This window comes from Pristis pectinata, chromosome 3 (genome assembly GCF_009764475.1).
Source record: "Pristis pectinata isolate sPriPec2 chromosome 3, sPriPec2.1.pri, whole genome shotgun sequence".
NCBI classification, from domain to species: domain Eukaryota; kingdom Metazoa; phylum Chordata; class Chondrichthyes; order Rhinopristiformes; family Pristidae; genus Pristis; species Pristis pectinata.
Genome location: NC_067407.1, coordinates 58,008,812 through 58,034,289, shown reverse-complemented (window position 1 = coordinate 58,034,289; position 25,478 = coordinate 58,008,812). Strand labels below are relative to the sequence as shown.

At 40.8% G+C, this 25,478-nt stretch overlaps 1 protein-coding gene across 9 annotated transcripts in view; it reads right to left on the bottom strand.

Annotated features, from left to right (window-relative positions):
• Positions 1–13,033: 13,033 nt before the first annotated feature.
• The window catches only part of LOC127568345 (uncharacterized protein C1orf21-like), a 164,940-nt gene continuing 152,495 nt past the window's right edge, over positions 13,034–25,478 (bottom strand). For 8 of the 9 annotated variants that reach the window (XM_052011980.1, XM_052011977.1, XM_052011975.1 and 5 more), the window contains one exon: positions 13,034–13,715. In XM_052011980.1, coding sequence (XP_051867940.1) covers positions 13,605–13,715 — 111 coding nt within the window. In that variant the 3' untranslated portion in view covers positions 13,034–13,604. Of the gene's footprint in view, positions 13,716–19,772; positions 20,523–25,478 lie in introns of those variants that run through there. The other variant, XM_052011976.1, reaches the window with a different exon arrangement.

The following is a 25,478-nucleotide window of genomic DNA, read 5'->3' as shown; positions in this document are numbered from 1 at the left end:
CACCCCAGTTTTACTCTATCAGAGACATCCGCCTCTGCCAAACTCCCTGCAGTTTAATGAGCTTCTTTTGTCTCCTTCCCAGTTCTGACGAAAGGTCTTCAACCTGAAATGTTAGCTATGTTTCTCTCCACACAGATGTGGCCTGACCTGCTGAGTATTTTCAGCATTCTTATCTCAAAGTATTTATCCAGAAGGAGGGAATAAAACCATGTTTATCTATCTCCTGACAAAAGAGAAACCCAGAATACAGAGAACCCTCACATTCACCCTCAGCTGAATACCATTTCATTGCTTGGTTTAATTGAATGTTCAACATGGGAAACCCAGCTGGGAACTGGTCCTGTCCAATGCTGAAGGACTTAGGATGGTGTTTAGTCCAACTGATGCTGACTGACCTATCATATCTTCCTCAGCTATTTTCCACTAGTGCCAGTAATGTGGAAGCCCAGATCCCTCTCCACAGGGGGTGTGTACATGTATGGGCTTCTATTGGTAGTTGTACAGTTCGGCAGGGAGGGCGATCAGCAAAGCTCTCAACTGATTGCCCTCTGTCCCTGGCTCAGCCACCCAGAGGGAAATTGGGAGCTTCCCATCTCTGGTTTCAGAGTGTGGGAGTTCAAAGTAGAGTGAGATTGCAAAAGGAAGAGAATGAGAGCAAGAGTATAAGAATGTGTAAGGCAGAAAGAGAGACAGAGAGACCTTGACTGTACAGCTGGATACCATATGATGAAGTGAAGTTACCCACTACACAAGAAAAGCCCCAGGGAACTATCGCCATGTGAATATTCACATCACAAAACCTCTCAGTCAGATAATGAGCCAACAAATCAAAGAAAATAAGGATAAGGAGCTGCACAACTGCATTGTGCTCCCGTTACCAAAGCAACAAGAAGACCTGCCGCTTCTGCCACACCACGCAATGGACCAAACTGGAGCACGGGTGCCACCCCCTCACACAACACCCCCACCCACTTCATATGGCACCATTCACTGTGACAGATGCAAGGAATCAAATGATTCAGAAAGGCCACATCATTTCAAGCAGTGATCTTCCACTGGCCCAGGACAATCTCCAAAAACAGATATTAGTGCCTTAAAGATCAAGTCAGAGGAAGCACTGACTGTGCTCTTTATGCCCTTAATTAACCAACAGCCACCACTGCGACAATTAGCCTGTGTTGCCATAGAGATTGGATAATGAGTTGACTAACCCTTTTCCACCTTTTTTAGAAATATGTAGTTATTTTCACATTTTTGTTTTTTCACTCTAGTTTTCTTGCTTTTTTCAGTGATGACTCCTTACAACTTCTATGGAAGATTAGCATTCAATTATCAGAGCTTTGCATTTTGTCATATTTCCATCTCCTTCCCCACTGTTACAACACTTGCAGGACACACGCAAAAAGATAAACATATCAATTCTGCCCTAATAAAACACCACTAAGCAGTTTGATTTAAAATGCAACCTTTTTTATGCTTTGCTTGAGATAGAGATAGCTTCCAAATGAGACCTTTTAAACCTGACCCAATCCACATTGATGGGAATCTAATGGCACTTGGCAATGATCAAACCAACACAGGGTCACAGGGTGGGCTATTGTGTAACTTACTTCAGTTCCTTTCAACAAAGTGACCTCTACCAGTGACCTTGTTCTTGTATGAACAAACCCAATCCACTATGACTTTCTTTGCACATAGATTTGATATGCCCAACTCATTCATGCTGAGCATGGTGCCCCCCCAAGCTAGTCCCATTTGCCCACATTTGGCCCATATCCCTCTAAACCCCTCCTATCCATGTACTTATTCAAATGTCTTTTAAATGTTGTTATTGTACTTGCCTCAACCACAGCTCATTCCATATATGTACCACCCTATGTGTGAAGAAATTGGCCCTCAGATCTCTTTTAAATCTTCCACCTCTTACCTTAAATCTATGTCCTCTGGTTTTTAGTTTGCCTTCCTGGGAAAAAGACTATGTGCTTTCACCCTATCTATACTCCTCATGATTTTATACACCTCTAAAAGATCACCCCTCAGTCTCCTACGTTCCAAGGAATAAAGTCCTAGCCTGCCCAACCTCCTCTCCTGATAACTCAGACCCTTGAGTCCTGGTGGCATCCTCGTAAATATTCTCTGCACTCTTTCCAGTTTAATGATGTCTTCAAACTCACTCACCAACTGAAGTTATGAGAGCTGTTGAGGATTGCTTTAAGTAGTGCAGATGAAGGACTGGACATTAGGTGAGGAAGGCCTCCTGCTGCTAAACACCAGATCTCTTGTGTGTGATTAACACCTGGTACTAAGCTGATTTGCTGGTGGTTTGATTTGGCCAGACTGGTACCTATGTTTCATAATGGCACCAGCTGTTTGCTGGCATATTTCAGCAGATAGGAATTTTTTAATATAAAGAACGGAATGCCAGGAGCAGAATTTGAACCCATGCTTGCAGCGGAGACTTCAACCTGAGCACGTGTGCAAATGGATAGAGGATTGTGCTGTCCAATTTACCTAGTGGATCGAGTCATGCTAAAAATGTCCGCTTGAACTGCAAACAAAATTGGAAGCAAACAGGCGACCATATCACTGAACAAAAAATGATGTTACAGGGATTAATCTCATGGGCACAGAGCACAAACCAGAAAAATGTAAGTTAGAATATTCAATTTAATGTAAAATCACGGACAGAAACCTCTCCCGAGATTGTGAAATTAAAAATTATAGGAAGTAAAACAAAATCAAATCATTGGCAATAATGAATATCTGAAGGACTGAGGCCCCAAAATTATAAAGATAAATTTAAGCCCACAAGATACAGTTTGACAGTAATTAAGACTCACCGCATCAATAAAAATTGCAGCTGCATTTAATGGGTAAGTATCCCAAATATATGTTTTTCGCACCAAATTTGAGTATCGTGTGGAGCAGATCTCAGAGAACAACTTTCTGATTTCCACTGTTAACTGTACACATGCAGATGCTGGATGTTGCAGATTTACTCCTGAATAACGTTAAGATTTCATAGCCTCCTTGATACTTCCTCAATAAAACTTGTGTCTGTCACTCTCAATCCATGGGCAGGTTGAAGCTGTATTGTGGTAAAGTGCAGCTTTGGAAAGGAGGCTGGACTTCACCCGCAGAAAGCAAGCAAATCAGTCAGCAAGAAGCAGCCCTGATTGGAAACTATTACTACAGTCAGAACAAACCTTAGTGTCCATTTAAATTAATTTTGGGTTAACTTTCACAATATAAGTTACATCTCTCCGATCACAATAATTTCTAAATAGAATACTGGGTTACTTTCTTTTTTTCAGGTTATAAGTGCAATTGTTGCGGCTAAGTAAGATGATTATCTTATGTTCTATTTCACCAAAATTTAAGCAGTGCTATCCCCAAAGTGGAGGCACCTTTTCAAGGTATGTCCATTCACAGGAAAACTGAGTTATGCAATACCAAGGAACAGGTGCAGAGGATGGAATGTTTGGCCTTCTCTCTTGATCAAATAAGAAAGAATGATTAGCAAATGCACTTGCCTGATAGCCAGTTCCTGAGTGAGATTACATGAACCGGAGGAGGTTGCAAAATAAACATCATCAGCTGGGAATCTTTCCTTCTGATTAATGTATCCTGACTGACCCATCTGTAAGAAGCGTTTTCACATGTACACAGATTATTGTTATGATGCCTTCTGCAGTCAACTAGCCAGCTGCAATGGCAAATTGACTCCTTGTGATGAGATCTTAACAGGCTACCTATAACTGAGGAAGTTTTGGCCCAGTGATGGAGGGAGAAAACTGGGTTGGAAAAATAACAATAAATCATGGGCTTGTCTGATTTATAGTTATCATCCTGAGAGAACTTTTTCTCCCATGGAATTGAAGTGGTCTGGTTCATGTTTTGTGACTCCTGGACTTATTTTGTGCCAGATATTCAGTCTGTATGTGTTATTTTCAAAAGACAGAATTGTATAAATTATTTATTTTAGTACAAACCTTTTCAAACATATTTTGAGTTGACAATTCCATATTTGCACAGCCCAAAGCAAAATCTGGCAGTGCAATTTAAAATAACATTGATTTCAGTAGAGGCACGATGCTTGAAGAATCAATGTGAATTTAAAGTTATCTACACATAGCCAAGCACTAGCAATCCATTCATCATATATGCACATTTTTCCATGAATCAAAAATGCAATTTTTTTCCACACTCAAGTGTTTATTTGGGCATGACACATTTTGAAAGGCACCAAATAATTGTGCGTCTGTGACAGGAGCATCTTATAAAAATAAAACTATTTTGTAAGGTAATACTTGAAAGAGATTAACACAGAGATACTGTACACAGGAGTAATGTCAGGTAATATTGAAATAAATTAGTATTCCATTGGTGAAAGAAACCTTGCATCCCTCACTGGCGCTAACAGTTCTTTATTGTTGTATTATTTGGGCCTAGAATGTCTAAACAATTAATTTCTAGCATTTCAAAGGTTGTTAGCAAAACAGGATTTGATGAAGTTTAGCTAACTGGCAGATGGTATGTCATTAACTCTCCTCACTGAAAGCAAGAATACACTTTACTAACCAGCTGTTGGTAAGTGAACAAATTAGTAGGTCCACATTAACACCTGCTTCTGTATATTCTCTATCAATACAAAACTGCTTTATTTGTAATGTTTTCAAAACAATTTTGCTCCAAATTGGAAGTAATCAGATTTTAACTATGATGACCACAGAGTCATAGAGTCATACATCACGGAAATAGGCTCTTCAGCCCAACTGGTCCATGCCGACCAAGATTCCCATCTAAGCTAGTCCCATTTGCACATGCTTGGCCCACATCCCTCTAAACCTTTCCTATCCATGTATTTGTCCCAGTAACTTTTAAATGTTGTTGATGTACCTGCCTAAACTTGCCATATACTCACAACCCTCAGGGTGAAAAAAGGTGCCCTTCAGGTTTCTATTAAATCTCTCCCCTCTCACCTTAAACCTATGCCCTCCAGTTCTTGATTCCCCAACGCTATGCCCCTCATGATCTTATACACCTCTATAAGATTCTCTCTCATTCTCCTATGATCCAATGAAAACAGTCCCAATTTGCTCAACCTCTCTCCATAACCCAGTCCCTCGAGTCCCGGTAACATCTTCATAAATCTCCGCTGCACTCTTTCCAGATTAAAATATCAGCTTTCCTATAGGGTGAACAAAACTGAACCCAATATTCCAGATGTGGCTGCACCAACATCTTGTACAACTGCAACATAACATCCCAACTTCTATGCTCAATGCCCCGACTGACAAAGGCCAGTGTGCCAAGTTTCATTTTCCTATGGTCTTGCTAAGGCTATAAGAAAAACAATTTGCTGGAAATCAGAATCAGTTCAGTTCTTAGTGGCTTTTAATCATATCACCACAGAATTGAATAAAGTGATCACAATGACACATCTTCTAGCAAATAAAGCATTTATGTCCATCTCATTCGAAACAAGATTTAAATTGCAAATGTGTTTCCTCAGAAGGAAAACATATCAATCTACACAAAGGTGTTCAATCTCACCATTTTCTCAAAAAGCTTGAACAATCCTTCTCTCTCAGGGCAGACACAGCACCTTTACTACCAGAACAATTCAGGGCAATGTTGCCCATCTCACATTATTAAGATGGGGAAAGTCATAGAGAGATACAACATGAAAAAAAAGCCCTTCAGTTGACGCTGACCATCAACCACCCATCTACACTACTCCCCTTCCCACATTCCTATCAACAACCCCTAGACTTTTCCCCACTCATAAATACATTTACACTAGTTTATAACTAGAACATTAAAAGGAGATTTGTATTGTTATGAACCAGCAACAAAAGAAACACACCGAGTCATGTATAAGTGTTAAAAACTATTTTATTAATAACTACTTATGATAATAAGGAAAATAAAAGTAAAAAGGTTAGAATGTTAGAAGTAAAAATATTAAATCTTAAACATTAACCCCAAAAACTAAACTCAAAGTGTGTGCGTTCAGTTCAGTTCAGTTCATTTCAGCAAGCCATAAGGTGAAACATGAGCAAAGGCTTCTTCAATAACCACCATTGACTGAAGACAAAACATAGATGTAGAGAGAAAATAGAAAGTAATTACGAAATCCAAATGTTCCACTTGGGAACCCAAATGACACCTGTATCCACTCAGCAGTGACTACTCCACCGCATCTGCCTCACCCCGAAAGGCATCCGAGATGTGGCCGTCCACACAAATACCTGTTTCCCTCTACAGGTTAACAACAAAGTGGACTCCACTGGATTACTCCAAAAATCCACACGTGGATTGTAGTGACAGGCACAGTTATTGTTTCTCATCCATCGATAGAGAAACTAGCAGGCCCGTGTCTCTCTCTCTCCTCTGACTGATTCCGACTGTCTGCTTCAAAAGCGTCATTATGTCCTTTATCTTCTGTTGTCGTAATCACTCCACACACACACACACACACACACACACACAACACTATGCTCTATCTTAAAGGGACACTCACCAATAGTAACCTAGTTTGTAACAGTATGCACATTTGACTGTTTTCAACTGATACATGTGTGCCTATCTGCCAGTCAATGATTAACAGGCGCATCTGTTGGTTTATAAACAAGGGCAGCGGCACACATCTGCCAGTTTATAAATGGGAACAGGTATGTATGTTTGATAGCAGGGACTAGAGTGTCAACTGTACTTATGACTTATACTTATGACTGTATGACTCAGGTGGTTTGTAATTGGGGATAGCTGCCTACATCTGCTGACCTGTGAAAGGAGCCAAAACAAGTTTATTGTCACGTGCACAAGTACGGTGAGGTACAGGTACAACGAAAAACTTGCTTGCAGCAGCATCACAGGCTTGTAGGTACAGACAACATACAGAATATAAACTATACATAAATTATGCAAGACCGAGAAAAAGACTGTGCAAAAACAAGACATTAGTGCGAAAAAAGACACAATCAGAGACAAATCCATGGTAGTGCAAGAAGTGGTCTGTAGTGTTCCATTTCTGAGGTAGGGTGAGGGCTGTGCAGGTCGGTTCAAGAACCTGATGGTTGCAGGAAAGTAGCTGTTCCTGAACCTGGTGGCGTGGGACTTCAAGCTTCTGCACCTCCTGCCTGACTGTAACAGTGAGAAGAGGCATGACCCGGATCGTGGGGACCCTTGATGATAGATGCCGCCTTCTTGAGGCAGCACCTCCTGTAGATGGTGTCATGGTGAGGTGGACTGTGCCCATGATGGACTAGGCTGGTGCATGCATACATCTGCCATTTTATAAATAAGACAGGAGAGTACATCTCAGCGGTCTTGACAAAAAGATAATTTTCATTTCAACGACCTATGAATGAATAAGCTTTGCATAAAAAGCTTTCACTTCTTTGGTACTCTTGAAAGCTGGGAAGTCATTTTATTACCTACTTGGTTTCTTAATGGCAGATTTTGGCTGGCACCCAGAAACTCCAGATGATCAGTTTACCCTGGTCAGGTTTTGAATGGACTGAACCACTGAGACCAGAACAAGCATCTATGTTGAGGTAGTTGATCTCTGCTGGCCCTGTACAGGGCCATTCTATAATTAGCCTCCATGTCCCTGGACTGATGGGGTGAGGGTGGGTGGGGGAAGCAGGGTAGAAATTCCAGATGATAAATATCCTTTGTCAAACCAATTAGCAGTTTACACTGTAAACTCAGTTTTTCCTTAAACAACAAAGGAACCTGATGTTAATTTAAAATGCCATTCTTATTTGCAATTCTTTTGCTGAGTTCGGGCTCTCGCTTCACTGTGCTTCAACAGTGTGGTGCTTTACTTCATGTTGTGCATTTTAGAGTGAGTAATTTAGGCTTAGGATCAGTGAACAGTTCCAATTGACCCTGGTTAATGTGGGAGTGGGAGGTGCAAACAATCCTTTGATGTGGTTCTTCTGATCTTCCCCACTCTCTTCACTAAACAGGATTTCTTTCCAAGCGGATTGCAGATTCCTCTGCGGAATTCAGATTCACACACACAGATGTTCACACACGACAGAGCAGATATTTGTGCTAAAGCAGGAGCACACGTTTGAACGAGCACACACACATGATGAAACACGCACACATACGATCCGTCAGTCAAATGAAAAGGAGCCAGTGACCTGATGGATGAGCTCTCCCCAAGTCGAGCTGTCAACTGCCAAAGTTGCTGCAGTGAAATACTAGAAAGTTTCTTTGATCCCACCCATCCACCTTGTTTGTTATCTTTTTCTTCAGTCACCAGACCTTCTCCACTTTGCCAAATAGTTCATTTTATCGTTTGCCTGCATCGTGTGCCCAGAATATGTCAGTTCCCTGCTTGGGTGCCCTGGTCTCAAGGGAAAAAGCAAGTATTTTGTTCCCTGCTCGACTGGTTGGCCCTTCCTCCTGTCCATGGAACTTTGAACACCCACATGCACAGGTCAAGATAAAGCAGCCAAACTTAAAAACAAATGATGCTGGAAATACACAGCAACAACTGAAGAGAAAAGCTAGAGCAGGGACCTTTTTTGAAGGGGAGAAGTGGAAGGCACAGGGATAAAGTTGATGGGTTGTTTTACCTGCAGCTTCTGTTGTCACATTCAATTAAAAACATCAAAGAAACACAAGAACGTTCAAGTGCAAGACTATCTAAATAACAAAGTAATGATAAAAAAAACTGCAGATGCTAGAAATCTGAAATAAAAACAGGCAAGTCAGGCAGCATCTGGGCGGACAGAAAGAGTTGACTTTTCAAGTTGGTTCTAAATTTCATCACATTTATAATAAAAATTGGGAATTTCAAAATTAATGACTCATTAAAGAAAATAGAAAGTCAAATTCCATCAAATGACAATGTATATTTTATGGAATTATCTTAGGTTTCATAAAAAATATAATGCTGCAGAAGTACATCTGTAGCCCAACATAATTCCAAGACACATGAAGAGATATTATGGAAGATGCTTGAAAGTTTGAAGGAGGCAGGGTTTAAGGAATGCCTTAAATGAGGGGTGAGAGAAAGGCAGGGAGGAAATCATAATCAGAATCAGGTTTATTATCACTGACTTAAATGTCATGAAATTTGTTGTTTTGTGGCAGCAGTGCAGTGGAAAGACATAAAATTACAATATAAATAGTGCAAAAAAAGGGGAATAACTAAGTAGCGTTCATGGACCTTTCAGAACTCTGATGGCGGAGGGGAAGATGCTGTTCCAAAATCATTGAGTGTGGGTCTTCAGGCTCCTGTACCTCCTCTCTGATGGTAGTAACGTGAAGAGGGCATGTCCCGGATGGTGAGGTCCTTAGTGATGGATGCTACCTTCTTGAGGCACCACCTCTTGAAAATGTCCTTGATGGTGGGGAGGGTTGTGCCCATGAAGGAGCTGGCTGAGTCTACAACCCTCTGTGGCCTTTTTCTATCCTGTGCATTGGAGCCTCCATACCAGGCTGTGATGTAACCAGTCAGAATGCTCTCCACTGTTCATCTATTGAAATTTGCAAGTCTTTGGTGACATACCAAATCTCCTCAAAGTCTTAATGAAGTAGAGCCACTGGCGAGCCTTCTTCATGATTGCATCAATATGTTGGGTCCAGGATAGATCCTCTGAGAAGTTGACACCCAGGAACTTGAAGCTGCTCACACTTTCCACTGCCAACCCCTCAATGAGGACTGGTGTGTGTTCTCCTGACTTCCCCTTCCTGAAGTCCACAATCAGTTCCTTGGTCTTGCTGACGTTGAGTGCGAGGTTGCTGTTGCGACACCGCTCAATCAGCCGATCTATCTCACTCCTGTACGCCTCCTCATCACCATCTGAGATTCTACCAACAACAGTGGTGTCTTTGGAGAATGCATAGATGGTGTTTGAGCTGTGCTTAGCCACACAGTCATGAATGTAGAGAGTGTAGAGCAGTGGGCTAAGCACACATCCTTGAGGTGCACCTGTGTTGATTGTCAGTGAAGTGGAGATGTTGTTATTGATCCAGACTGACAGCAACTATTGTTCTTACTTCTTTTCCTTTCTACTGTTTAGGTTACAAATCAGGACACAGGTGACCAGAGGTAAAAGTCAGCTATGTTTTACAAAAACTAAATGGCATTCAGATGATGAACATCACATGCATATGAGATGGCCAAGGAAAGATGTGCCAGCTCTCTTTGTTGCACTCTTTCAATGATACCAAATATAAACTTCTTCCCCGTGAAGGCAACAAACCATCAATTGGCCCAGTTGCCAAAGAACACGGCCTTTCTGTTACTACTATCTATTCTGGCCTCCAAGGCTGTTTTGAATTTGTCACAGGTAGGATAAGAGATATCTTTATTAGTCACATTTACATCAAAACACACAGTGAAATACATCTTTTGTGTAGAGTGTTCTGGGGGTAGCCCACAAGTGCCACCACGCTTCCGGCACCAACGTAGCATGCCCACAACTTCCTAACCCGTATGTCTTTGGAATGTGGGAGGAAACCGGAGCACCCAGAGGAAACCCACACAGACACGGGGAGAACGTACAAACTCCTTACAGACAGCAGCAGCAATTGAACCTGGGTTGCTGATGCTGTAATAGCGTTACGCTAACCGTTGCACTACCATGCTCATCAACCTGAGCACCGATAGTGGATCTGGGTAGAAGATGGCAATGTCATCCACATTGAGGAGGCTTGGACCCAAGTGCCTCCACTGCCTGGCATCATCACCCCTTACACTGGCATTCTTCCTGATGAACTTGGGAAAAGGGTTGATATACACACACAAGCAAGACGGGGGAGAAAGAGCAGCCTCGCCTAATTCCAGATTTGATTATAAACATTCTATTTCCCATCTATGGTTTGGACTGCACTACTGGAGTGCAAAATTCAGTCTTCTCCTGGTTCAAGATGATTAATCAAGTATCTGCCCAATGTTTCACCTGTAGGCGATTGTATTCCTGTGTAGGCAAAGCTTCAGTCATCTTCCTGCTCAATAGAGCACAGCTCTGGCCTGAGAGGAGCACTAGCTCTGGAGCAGATGTGATTTCATTGGTAATGACCTCAGCTGATCCTTGTAATCCATATTTAGCTGTGAGACGCCAAATTCTGATCGCTTCCCTCTTTGCCTTCTGCTTGCAGATCCACTTTCTGTCTGCAGTCTGATCAGTATCTGTGAGTGGCTCCAATTATCTTGCAGCTCTGGGCTGGTCCAGTCCCACAGAGTCAAACACAGCACAGCCAGTAAGCCATCTCTTCTGGACAATTTATTCATATGCAAGGAATGGATACACCTTGTCAGTTCTTCCAGATTTAGTGGGTTGCTTATTCCGAGAGGTCCAGGTGTTCTCAGAAGTTGTGCCCGTGGCTTTAAAACTGTGCACCCTGCCGTAAAAGGTGTTGCAGACCTTCAACATGTCATTCCATTGTCTACTGATCTCCAGGCTCCATCTCTGAAGTGGAAGAAGTGCAAGCACCCCTCATCCTTTTCCACTGGGAAGACTGGAAATTGGAGACCTCTGCAGCAGAGAGGGAAGTTTGCCAGCTCTTTACCTCTTGGAGCTTATCAACAACATCGCCCTCCCCTCCCTTCCCCTCCCCCCAATCAATTGCAACAGGAGCACTTTCTGCATCTTTTCCTGGAATTAGCACATTTCCTACTCCCTTTCTCCCAAACACATCTGAGGATGAGAAACCTCGCATTCAGCTTGATTACTTCCAAGCAATACGATGCGGAACTAGATGGGTTATCCAATCTGTGTATTCCCGTTAAAACTTTCTGGGGTTACCAGTTGCTCATTAATCTTCCATATCCTTCTGCCATACTTCCTGTAGGTGACTACTGGCAGGACGCAGTAGTCAGAGAAGAACATTGGACAGAGGGCGTTGACAGATCTGAGTTAAGGAATACAAACAGGACCTTCAAGCACCTAAACCTTGCTTGGCTGGCAGCAAGAAAGAGCCAGATCCTTTGTGGTTATCTAGCATCATCACACACTGATTTCGACACAGTTGGGAGGAGACCATCATCAATCTCCTTCCAAAATGTGCATTTGCCAGAAAGGTCCTGAAGGCCTTTTATCAAGGTTCATCCTGAGCAGCTGCCTTATACTCTGCTCTATCAGCTGTTCGCATCATGACAAATGCCACCTGTTCCCTGTAAGATAATAAACACAGTGAAAGACATAGTGCAGTCTTCCTGTGCAGAGAGCTGTCTGTAACTGCAAGCTGATACATTCCAAAGTCCGGGACAACATGCTGAGGGACGTGCTGAAGTTTGGTGTAGGCTATCCAAAGTCTCCATGGGGAAAGGCCACAGTTTAATGTCTGACTCCTGTGTTACACTGAGGGCTGTATGTCCTTGGACTGTTTGCAGTGAAATACATGCAAGTAATGTGTCATACTCATTAGTGGAATAGGGCACTCTAGTGTACCAAATACCACAGAGAATGCCAATAATCAGTATGTACTATGTCTGAGGATATATGAATGCATCGTATTATATATTTGCAAATATCATGAAGAAAGTACATTTTTGGAGTAAAAAAAACCTGACAAATAGATAAGAAGGAGAACAGAAAATATTTTCAAACAATCTACTTTTACCTTAAAAGGAAATCAAACTCAAATCGAGTTCTGGCCTTAGTGCACTGAAGTTGGGAACTCAAAGCAAGAATGTTTCTGCAGCCAAGTCAGCATATATTTTCATTCTCGCATACAGACTGCTTTCTCTTTAACACCCAGATTACCTTTTTTTCTGAATAAAAAGTGTTCAAAAATTTTCTTCAAAACTATTCAAATAATCTGAAATCAGTTACTGAGCTGCACTGCAGTTTGTGTAGAGCTATCACTAATGCATCAAAGTAAATTGAGTGCTATCTACAATCTATATTCCTCAGGAGAAAAATCTAGACACCACATTCAAGCTTTTGGGAAATGCAGAGACCATCAAGCCAATTTTTAATAAACAGATTAAACATCACAAAAGGCCATACGAAATTTGATGTTCTTTTGAAATATGTATTTATTAATCGCTTTGCTTGGGACCATTTTGCACATGGAAACTTCAGTTACTGAGGCAGAAAAATTGAACAAATGCTTAAAAAATTTTGGCAGAATGATTTGCAAACAAAAAGTGGCACAATCTTGTGTGCAGAGCAAACCTGAATGGTAAATTGGAAACTGAGTGGAATTTGGAACATTTATTGTCACACGTGTGCATACACAAAGATTTGCCAGTGTAAAAAGATTACATTGCTGAAGTAATTCAGTATCCGGGAAATTTAGAGCATCTTAAGGATCTGTTCTAAATGCAATTTCTCTCTTTTCTATTAAGCCAACTTGTATTTTATTATAAATAAATTAGGGAACGTCAATGCTTATTTCGCGAAGTACACAGTGGAGACACAACTCAACTGCACCTAAGAAGGGGTTGGGAGACAGCAGGGGAGTATCACTGGACTTTGATCTGGGCTAAGCACTGCTTGGAGTCAGGCCTTAATTAAATGCCACTGATGTACTTTTGGTGACAGACAGACGCCCCACTTCCACTCGCCAGCTGGAGAGGGGAAGAAAACAAACAGCTCTGGTGTAAGCGTGTGCTGGGGTGAGGGGACTCAAACACACTTGCTCCAATCTGAAGGTCTCTTCCAGCTCTGGAGCAGCCTTCTGCTTCTTCTGAGCTCTCCTAAACAGTTGCTGCAACCCTGCTGAGCAACAGCTGGAATCTGTAATATACAAAATTGGGTTTTAAACAAGATTTAAAAGGATATTTAAATACTTCACAATAATATGATTAAATTTACCCAAGATATTAGTACCTTCATTAGCACTTTAATTTCAAGATTTTGAACTGACCTGAGAAACTTTAACACATAGACATTTTTTTTCCTCTCTATCTTGCACTAGTCATGTTTATTCTGCACACACGTATGTATAATTTATGTAAATTTAAGTTTGTTAACTTGTTTGTCCTCATCTTGTAATGTACTGTGCTGCAGCTGCAAAAAACTCATTTTCATTTCATTTGTACCCTGTACATGTATGCCTATGACAACAATAAACTCGGAACCTCAAGATCTCACTCCTCTCATATAGTTACATTGCTTATTACCTCAATGCAGTTGCCCAGAGCATTCAATCACATTTAAGCATTCTCAGCCATTTGAAACTTTTGCCAGTCTCTGCTCATTGGAGTCGGAGCAAGCATCATCTGGCATCAACAGGAGTCAAGTTCAAATAGAAAGGAGCGTCTTCTCATACATTGAGGGCTTTCAGAGGGCATTCTGGCATTATCCAGAAGAAAAGCTTGGAAACTTAATTCTCAAAAACATTTTCAGGCAAACTCTGACATTTAAAAGTAAATTAACAATTACTTTTTGTTAAGAAATCATCACAGACAAGAAACCACCTTCGAAAAGTAGTGTAAGCACAAGTGGTTGTGCTCAGAAAACACTTCATTTTAAACAAAAATCTGAAAGCCAGTTATTGTTGTTGCTACTTCTGGAACCTTGATCAGTCCTTCTGTTGTATCTAACTACCTCCCAGCCTCAGCCTCCATTTCTAATATTAACAGTTTTGGGTAGTAAAGGAATCAAGGGATATGTGATTAGTCCAGGGAAGTGAAGCTGAGGTAAAATTTGTTGCCACGGGCGGCTGTAGAGTCAAAGTCATTGGGTGTATTTAAGGCAAGATTGATAGGTATCTGAGTTGCCAGGGCATCAAAGGTTATGGTGAGAAGGCGGGGCAGTGGGGCTAAATGGGAGAATGGATCAGCTCATGATAGAATGGTGGAGCAGACTCGATGGGCCAAATGTCTGACTTCTGCTCCTTTGTCTTACGGTCTAAAACATCATCCATGATTTAATAGAATGGCAGAGCAGAAGGAAAGTGGTTGAATGGTTTTCTCCTGCCTCTATTTCTTATTACACATTCTGTTGTCGACGCTCGTGTTCTTAGATGCACTAGTTTGTGTTGCTCATCTCCTTTTAAAACTGGAGCTTTTGTGGGTTTAATGTAATCTGTTTGCTGCGTACTGCTAAGGCAGACATTCAATATAATTTGCACAGTGTCTCCTATTGTAACCAGGTCCCTGTACCAAATAAAGTTCTGATCATCCTGTTTACTTGGCAACACTTCATGAGATTGTGCATAATGCTTTCCCCTCGGGTGCTGTTCCCTGTTCTTTCAAAATATTCCCTTCAATGACTCATCCTTGACCACTCTGCCCACCTCAAACTTCCCAATCCTTGAGTGGGTCGCTGCATTCTAAGTCCACATGGAGCTGTCATACATCTATAATCGCTTTAATCAGATGATGCAGCCCCTCCCGTGGCACTCAATAATGTTATTTGTGCACATCAGGTGCAATGGAGGCACAATTCTGGATTTCTTTTTGGGAATGAAGATGGACAGGGCATTAGTGGGAGAAACTTTGTGATTGTAGTCCGATTAGATTTAGCATCGTTTATGGAAAAGGACAAAAACTGTTCTACAGTGGGGCAAGGCCAACTTCATTGGCAAAAGTGGACCAGAAAAAAAAAACAATTTGAAGATAAATCACTCTTTGAGCAATGGGAGGTACTCATGAATGAGATTCAGCTGGCCCAAGTATGCATGTTCCTCCAAGTATGCGTGTTCCTATATAACAGAATTCAGCCAAATCAGGAGCTGCCAGGCTAAGGCAGAAAGAGCAAATTTATGTCAGAAAATAAAGAAGGGATTAGTTTAGGATGAGAGCAAGCACAAACTCAGTGGGCTGAAGGGCCTGTTGCCGTGCTGCATGACTCTAGACAGCGTGGAGTTGAAATTAAAGGAAATTAGGAAAGCAAGGAGAGCTTGAAAAAATACTAGCAAGTATAATCAAAATCCAAATCTATTCTATAAGTACATAAACAGCAAGAGGATAACTTAGGAAAACTGGGATCCATCATGATCCAGGTAACCTGTGTGCAGAGACAGAGCATGTGGACAACTCTTGATGAATAATTAGTGATGCTCTTCACCAAAGGAGGGGTTGATGTTGAATGGGGAAGAGCAAGAAACATCGGTTGGGATAAACATATGGAATGATGAAATATTAATTGGTTTAGCATCTTTCAAAGTGGATAAGTCTCTGGATAAAATATAGCTCATTCTATTAAAAAAAGGGCAAGGGAAGAAACAGCAAATGCTCTGACCATCAATCTTTTCTCACTGCAGGACTGGAAGACTCTCAACACTGTGGTGCTGTTTAAAAAGGGAGGAAAGGATGTACAGAATTAGTTTAACTGTGGTAGTAGACAATTTATTGGAATCAATTCCAAGGGACATTATAAATCATCACTCAGAAAGACAGATCAAACAAGGACAGTGAGCATGGATTTGTCAAGGCAAGGTCACGCCTGAGTAACTTGACTGAGCTTTTCAAGAAGGTAATAAAAAGGGTTATTATAAAATCAGAAATGCTGGAAACAGCAGCAGCTGTGAAAAGGGAAACCAGTTTATGCTTCAGGTCAAAGACCCTTCATCAGAACTGATCTGGTCTATATGGATTTTAGCAAGACAAGTTTGGTCAAAGTCATCTGCATCATTGGTGCCTCCACACTCAAGATGATCTCCAGGCTCCATCTTCTACACTACACCGACTATCAAGCACCCACTTCTACATTAATCCTGACCCATTCTGCCCTCCCCACATTCCCATCAAAACACCATCACCACCAAGATTCTATCACATCTGCACGCTAGGGGCAGTGGCGAATTAACCTACCAATCCACACATTTTTGGACATGGGATGAAACTGCAGTATCTCGAGGAAACCCATGCAGTCACAGGGAGAGTGTACAATGTGCACTGGAGGTCAGGATTGAACCTGGGTTGCAGGAGTTGCAAGGCAGCTGATCTCCTAGCTGTGCCAGCACAAAATCTCTACTGATGTATTCCCATCACATCCCACTCATTCTCTCCTTCCCTTACTAACATTCACTGGCTCCCAACTCGTCAAACTTCAAGTTCACATTTGCATGTTTAAATCTCTCCATTATCTCCACATTTCCCTATCACCAACTCTCCACCCCACCCTACAGCACTTGGAAAGATAACTCAGCAGGCAGGCAGGTGTGGTGAAGAGGGGACGGTGGATGTAGGTTGTGAGGGGATACTTAGTTCCCTTCCTCTCTAGTACTTCTTCCAATCTTTCCCCGTCTACCATCACCCTCAATATCCTTCTACCACCCTCTGAATAAATTATTCACTGGTCGTATTTTTGATTAATACACTCACAGTGCTTTAGTGTTTAAAATTAACTTGATGTCAATTCCCCAAAACAACACTGCTGATGAGAGGTCCAATGAGATGCTAAGACTCAAGCCCCAATTCTGTTTGATTTAAGTGGTAAGATAGGGGGATGAGCAGGAGAAAATGAAGTGTGCGCAGAGGTGATGGCAAATGAGGGCAATCACATCGCAACTTGAAGGGCTGCCGATGTGGACAGAAATCAACAGATCTGAATGAGAGCAGCGACTGACAGGGGGACTCGAGGACTTCCTTTCAAATTCATTTTTGAGATCGAGTTGCTGGGCATTTATTTTGTCCATCCTTAATTGCTCTTGAGAAGGCGGCCGTTCAGCTCAGTGTAGTAAAAGGGGAACAACTGTTTCTGTACGACAAAATTATGACAGGAAGTAAATGTTTCATTAGTGGGTAATATGCACATAAATAAAACTTAAGTATTTTGCAAGCTGCCTGGAAGTTTTCCAAAAGCAACTGGTCCCATCACTCCTTGTGCAACCACTTGTGTATTGAATAAAAACTTGCTGTTTCACTGGGTCAACAGTTTTAGGTGTTAGAGGAACCTACAATGAATGACATTGCCTGGATGGAGAGCGAGAAAGCCATTTAAATGGTCATGGCTTCTCATAGAGTTAGTTGTACATCACAAACGGCCTACCACATCCAGGCCGACCTATTGGCCCACCTACACAAATCCCATTTGCCCAAATTAGGACCGTATACTTCTATGCCTTATCTATATAAGTCTCTGTCTAGATGCCTCTTAAACGATTTGAAAGCGGCTGAAGTACCTAATGAAATTACTGTTCTCAACTTACACTTCTAACTTCAATGCAAGTGGCATGTGCAGTCTCTGTACGATTTCTCACTTGGATTCTCTGCCTATTCCTTTCCTGAAACTTGAATCATAATTCTTTATTTAAAAAAATAATACAATCTGGAAGTTACTTAAAATTTTAAGTGAAGTTTTACCTTTATGATTAAACACTGAAACCCTGAATACAATTGAAAGCTATAAATTATTGTGCTCTTCACACTGTGTCAAGTTCTAAAAGGAAGCCATATCCACTGATGTTTCAAATGGGTATTTTCCTACCTGTTGTGTTGCTTTCTTCACAAGGACACACATTGTTAAGCTGCAGAGAGTCATGCAGCATGGAAACAGGTCATTTGGCCCACCAATTCTGCTCCAACCACCAAATTAATCCATTTTCTCCCCCCTCATTCCCCCCACATTTCTCTCTCCTCCAGGTTTTACCACTTATCTACAGCAGGGTCAATTTACAGTGGCCAATCAACCTACCAACTTGAAATCTTTGGAATGCGAAAGGAAACTGGAGCACCCGAAGCGAACCTATGTAATCACAGGGAGAACGTGCAAACTCCACAGAGACAGCACTAGATGTCAGGATTGAACCTGACATCTAGACACCTCCACAGAGACAGCCCTAGATGCAGTGAGTGACATACTGGTACATTTCTGATAAATTCTTCTCATTATACCTCCTTACAACAAATCTCAATTCACAACAAATGGGAAGTAGCTTAAATTTAATTTTGAGGACTATATTAAGATTAGTGCGCAGTTTCACTGCCACTGAGAACAATGAAGCTTTTCAAATTCATTAACATTTTTATGTCTACATACAAGGCATCAATTTTTCTTGGTGTGCTGCACTCCTTATTCAGGTTTTGTGCCATTACACCCACACCATGTTAAAATTTCCTTTTGTAATATAGCTTACCAAAGTCGCACCTGAAAATGGACATATCAACCAATCCCAGAACCTTACTCATTTCCGGAGAGAAGCTGCGTCCAAGACCTTGGTTCCTCATTAAATAATTTGCCATTTTGCAATTTTTTTCTTGGTACTTTTCAGACTTTGTTTTGTTCCCTGCTCTTTCAAAGTTGTACTGCCTCCAATGCTCCAATGGCACTCACCACATCACTTCCCTCATCCTCCACCTTCCCAAAGTAAAACTGGATTCCTACAGGCTTCTTCTTATCTTCTCTTTACCTACTCCTCATGCATCCAGGTTAGCACATATAATTCTGTTCTTTACTTTAAATAAACAATTTTCCCACTGCCAGCATCATATTCCCTGACGCCTGATACTTTCCCTGGCTCAACACCTCCAGTCCTTCATTTCCTGGCTGGTATTAACTGAATCATACTCAAGATTTACCTAATGTTGGCTAGAACAGGATGTAATAACATGTACTGATTTTCCCTGTCTCATTTTATTCCTTTTCATCTTTACTTCTTTGGAGTTTTACAGTTTGGTATTGGATTAATACATCTGTGCTTTTCTTTAAAAATAAAAGATGACTACCAAGGGTTAACTGAAGTTGCAATTAATTTCTGTTCTAAAGGTTGATCTGTGCGCTAAGGTCCCAAAAAGTCAGTGTTACAGGAATGACATAGAAAAGGAAACTATTCATAATCCTGCTTCTCTCATCAACATCAATTCCTCCATCCCGCAATGAAAAAGCAATAGCAAATCACAGAAAGAAACTACAATGTTTTTATTAATAGAAAAAAAATCAAAATATCGCTGGGAACACCATTATCTGCTAAAAGCAACCATATTATCCAGCACTGAGACAGAAAGCATTATATATATATTTTTTTTGGATAGGACAGGTGCTCATCAGTTCCAGAGAGAATAGAAGTTTTATATCCAATTGTGTGTGCCTACTGGTTGGCTTATTAGGTTGTGTTCCTGTAGAAAGTACAGGTCTTTCACTGCTTGTTGCACATTTCAACAACTGACCGCAGACACAATTGAAGGAATCAACAGGAGGACGTCCACCCATGGTCACATTGACAGAGGTCTTTCACAGATTTCGAAAGTTCATCAGAGAAAACTTGCGTTTCCAGATGCAACTGGATCCATGCAGGTCCAAGCAGACTTCTGACGTCTTGTTTATATCACCAGTTTTCTTCCTTGGAGTTTGAGGCAACGCTCAAAGTTGCCATTCTTGTGGGCACGAGAAGAAAGAATGCAGAAAGGAAATTATTAGCAGCAAAGAGCATTGATAGTCCTCAAGGATGCTTGCATCGCCGTTTGCGAGGAAACATTAGTCCCATAATGTAGCACACCATAGCAAACAGGCTTCCACCTCCAATGCAGTTTTATTCGCAGTGGTAACTTGAACATACTGATCTGGCTTTAGTCTATATACACAGTGGTAGTCATACATTGTGTGAAAGGATTGGCACTATGTAATATCCTCTTCTTCTGAACAGTAGTCACGCCCCTAAAAAAAAATAAATGCTATTAATTTAAAATCTGATTAATGCATATTCTTCAATTAAGTCACTTATTACAAATGGAATTGGTGGCAATTCACTAACGTCATGCTATCTGACATAAAATTGTTATTTTTCAGACTTAATTTTTCTTCGATTCATATTGCGTGCTGCATTTCATAAAATTAAATCAAACAAATTTGATTAAAAATTTTGCTATAAGGTTGCAAATTTTTGGAAAACATACTTGAATTTGAAATTCTATTGCAACCAATTTTTCTCATTTATCCTTTTGACACAGGAATAAGGCATTCGGTCCATCGAGTAAACGTAAGCGCGCTGATCAATCCGATTCCACACTAATTTTCCTCGGTACGCATTTTTCCCCACATCCCCACCAACTCCTTCCCCATCTTCTACCATTCATCTACACAACAGGGGCAATTTACAATGGCCAATTAACCACCAACTCTTACTCTTTGGGCTGTGGGAGTAAACCAGAGCACCTGGGGTTGACAGGGAGAACATGCAAACTCCACACAGACAGTTCAAGTCAGGGTCACTGGAGCTGTGAGGCAGCAACTACTCAAGTTGCACCTGTTCCTTAAATTAACATAACTTAATGCAAAAAAACATGCTAAATTTTGGCAAGAAATGCTGCAAATCATTAACAGGAATTAAAAGTCATGAAGTCAGAAAATAACAGGTGGAACAAAGATGGCCATAAAATATCCATATTACCCAAACAAAGCAGCAGCAAATTATCTAGAATAAGGACACAGTGAAAGCAGATGCCAGATCTTAACTTTCTAACATTGTGAGGTTGAGAATGAAAAAGCATCAGGCACTCCAGGGTCAGCAGCAGCAGGTGCCAGAAGTCAACTAAAGATCTTTTCTATTGCCAAAAGCCTGTCTGAATGCCAGCTTTGCAGCAGCAACTCTGGAACGCCAGTGTAAACAATGATTTATGGCTGAACACGACAAAACTCACTTCGATTGGGATCCAATGGAAAAGGACACACCCCAAATAGCCTGGTCTGGATTTGAACAAGGCTTTTATCCCCTTCCAATTTACCATCACCAGCCCCGACTTCCACAAGCAGCAAGTCAGCCAAGACTCTGGTTCATAGCTTGTCTTTCTGAATAGCTGCATCCTGTGCTAAGTTATTCTGTGATTCCAAACGAAATATCACATTCCCTTCCAACTGCATCCTTGTGAACACACATTGGATCTCACTGAGGGCAGCAAGCTAATTTTAAAAAATTACAGGACCCATGTATTGGTGGCAAGGCCAGCATTTATCTCCCATCGCAAGTCTCCTTTGAGAAAGTAATGGTGAGCTATGTCCAGCTACTCCCACATGTAATGTCAGGTTGGAAGTTTCAGTGTTTAGACCCAGCAATGATAAGAAAAGGCAACATATTTTCAGGGAGAGGAACTTGCAAGTGTGGTGGCATTCTCAAGTATCTGCAATGTGGTAAGGGTGCAGTTTTGGGAGAAACTATAGTACATTGCTGTATTATCTTTTGTACATAGTACACACTGCAGCCATGCTCAGAATGGAGGTATTTAACAAGTGGAGCACTGTGCGCTAACCAAACAGGTTGCATTGTTCTGGATGATGCTGAGTGCTGTTGAAGTTCTATTTATCCAGTCGTGGAGAGCATTGCATTCTTTTACATTCCATTCCCGACTTGTAGATGGTGGAAAGGGAGTTAGAAGGTGCATCATTTGCAACAAGATATCCAGCCACTAATCTATTCTTGTGGCTATTCCATTTAAGCTTCTGATCAGCAGTGAACCCCAGGATATTGATGAGAGCATATTACCTCTACTGCTACTACATTTTATCATTAATAAGGCACATCTCTTCCTCTCAGCTGCCAATCACATCTCCCATACCTCCCACAAACAAATGTTATTTTTGCCTTTGCGATGTGCCTTGGCATCTTCCTCTTTGTTGAACACATGGGATAAATGTAAGTGGTTACTTAATGATTGCTGTTACCAGTTTACCAGAGGTAAAAAGATTCACTACACCATATTCCTGCCCTCACAACCCACTTACACATGCTTAAAAATTAAATCAGCTGAGGTGATTGGGAATAAAACAAAACTCTTGCAGTTATATGACATCAGATATAATTACAACTATGTTCTGGCTTGCAAGTGTTTCAAAATAATTTCCTCATCAGATCTGATGACATTGAGGGTGATTAATGGGAGAGAATCCCAGTCTGTGTGTGCTCGGTCAATGTTGGCAGCAACAATGTCAAACATTTTTTTTTAAATTTTAAGGTATGTTGCATTGGTTAATTTAACACATTGTTTCATAACTCCGTACTGATCAAACAAACTGCTTCAGATCTGGCCAAGGACAAGTTCACTCTGCATAACATTAATCAAACTAACAAATGTTAGAAGAAACATCAGAGAGAGAGAAAAAAATATCAGACCTCCAGCAACATCCTAATCTCAATGTTTCTGCTAAAATGTATTTTTCAACTAAATGAGCACCCAAATTAGGTTTTAAGATTAGCTAGATTTTGCAGATGCCTCCTTCTATTTCACCTTTCCAATTATGGCAATTGACACTTTTAGAACCCATCAAGTCATTAGCACGTGTAGATAAATGTAATCACTCCCAGACATAATCCAGTACAACAGGCCCCAAAAAGTCTCAAGAATGCTCCTTTAAATGAGCTGGACCCTACAGAGTAGAACCATTTCACAAAAACTATTGAAAGTTCTGTTATTTTAAGCCATTTTGCACCACTGGAAAGTTCATAGTGTTTATTCTTCCTACAGCCGATGCTGCCACGTTCAAGGTAATAAAACTGCTGTGATGGATGAAGGCCAAATCCAGGCTGAACTGATCTGACCAACAGCTGGCAGTTCTGTAGGGAACCTATGGCCGTCAACCATTTAGCAGGTCTCAGTCATACACGGAAACTTGAGATGAGCTTGGAGTTCAGAAGCTGGTGCGTTGAACCCATTAGCAGAGCAATGATGTGCTGGGGAGAGGGAGGACTGGAAATAGCTAAGTGCAAGAAAATGCAAGAATGATTTAGCTTCAAGGCTTCAATTATTTGGAAATACTTAAATTAGTTTTAATTATTTTTTTTAAAAAAGTTTATTAATTTTTAAAAATCCATTTGAATAGTTTATATCTCTTTGACTAACAGGAGCATTAGGAAAACAGCCTTTAGAAATCTCACACCCCATTCTTTACTCTCTGTTCTAGATGCTCTGTTGCCTAATCAAGTTTTGTTTCCTGATCCTAAGAAATGGCCTTTACAACATTTGCAGGATTTTTTGTTGTGTGACTTCCACTTTATTCATACTAAGACTTTCGAGTAATCTTTTAACATCTCTTCCTTGAACTTCGGTGGAAATCTAAACACAAATAAAGATCCATTGTCAGCCACCAATTGTTGTAATCTTTAATCAGAAAGCCATTTAAATTCAATTGTTGAGAGGGAAAAAAACTAAGTCAAGACGTATCAACAAAGTATTTCAGGCCATGCAAATACATATATTGAGATCAGGAATTGCAATATTTTAACGTACAGAATAGCAGCTGCAAAGAGCAATGTTTGTTTTAACACTGCAATTTTTTTTTAAAGCTACGAAAAACCAGTGGACTATTTCTTTTTCATTAGTGGGTAGGATCAGTGCCTTCTTATTTCTATAAACCCATCGTGCATTCAGCAAGGAAGATGCTCTCGTATTGTCGCCAATGTACATAACACAGTATTAAGCGGGGTTTAATAATAGCTGGTTGTTAATATGGTGTTAATCCAGTCCACTATCTTTCTTTTCAATTACCTGAGCATCTCATTTAAAATGACTTTCCTCCTTTAATTAAAACAAAAGGCAGGAGAGATGCAAGGAAATGGGGAGTGATATGGAATGATGGACAAACATTGGCTTGTGTGTCTGATATAGATTCTGTCAGCTAACATACAAATATCTATTATTACAGATGTTCAGAACCGGGAAGAGGATTTCCCAACATGCACAACTGGTCTGTTCCCTTTATTGTATATTGTCATGAAACTAGAGGCCAAGGACTTTGTTGCAGTTTGGTAACTGGAAAGAAAAGGGACGAGTAAGGTGGATTAACTTTCCAACAATTCCATTATCTGAAATTTCAAAAAAAATTGCGGGTGATACACAGATCAGGGAACAACTTTGGAAATTTCAGATTTCCAGTATTGACAGTTTTGTCCCCCAGTTACTTTACCTGAAAACATAGAATGGCATATGAAATCAACAGTTAGTTCAAGTTCTTACAACTTGACCTACTTTGTAAAAGGAAACAATTGGTAATTTTCTAACAGATGCATGGTACAGTCAGATTATCATTTGCATTAAAGGAAAATATTGCAACTAGATATAGTTAATTAATACCATAAACTGCTTCTACAGCTCAATGCAAAATGTTAATTTTGTTTAGCGTTTTTCCTTTTTTTTTTATTTGCATTAACTTTGGGTAGACAGTTCAAGCCCTGAGAGATACTCTTTCACTCCAGTCATGCCTACTCAAAACTACACACTAAGGACACAGCAACATACATTGAAAGCAAATCTCACCTTATTTTGTACTTACAACACACAAGAGGTGGCCACTTGGCCCATCACTTCCATGCCAACTCCTAGGGGAACAATCCCACTAGTACCATTGCTCCTGTTCACACTTCCCTGCATCCATGCAATTTAGTCTCCCTCACACATGCCCATCAACTTCCCTTTGATACTTTCTGCAATTAACCTACAAAAAAGGGCATTTTACATTAATTAACCTACCAGAACATCTATGGGACGCAGGTAAAAACTGGAGCACCCAGGGGATAGACACAGGCAGTCATGGAGGGAATGAACAAATTTCACTGAGGCGGCATCCAAGATGAAGATCCAACCTTGGTCCCTGGAACTGTGAGGCAGCAGGACTAACTGCAGC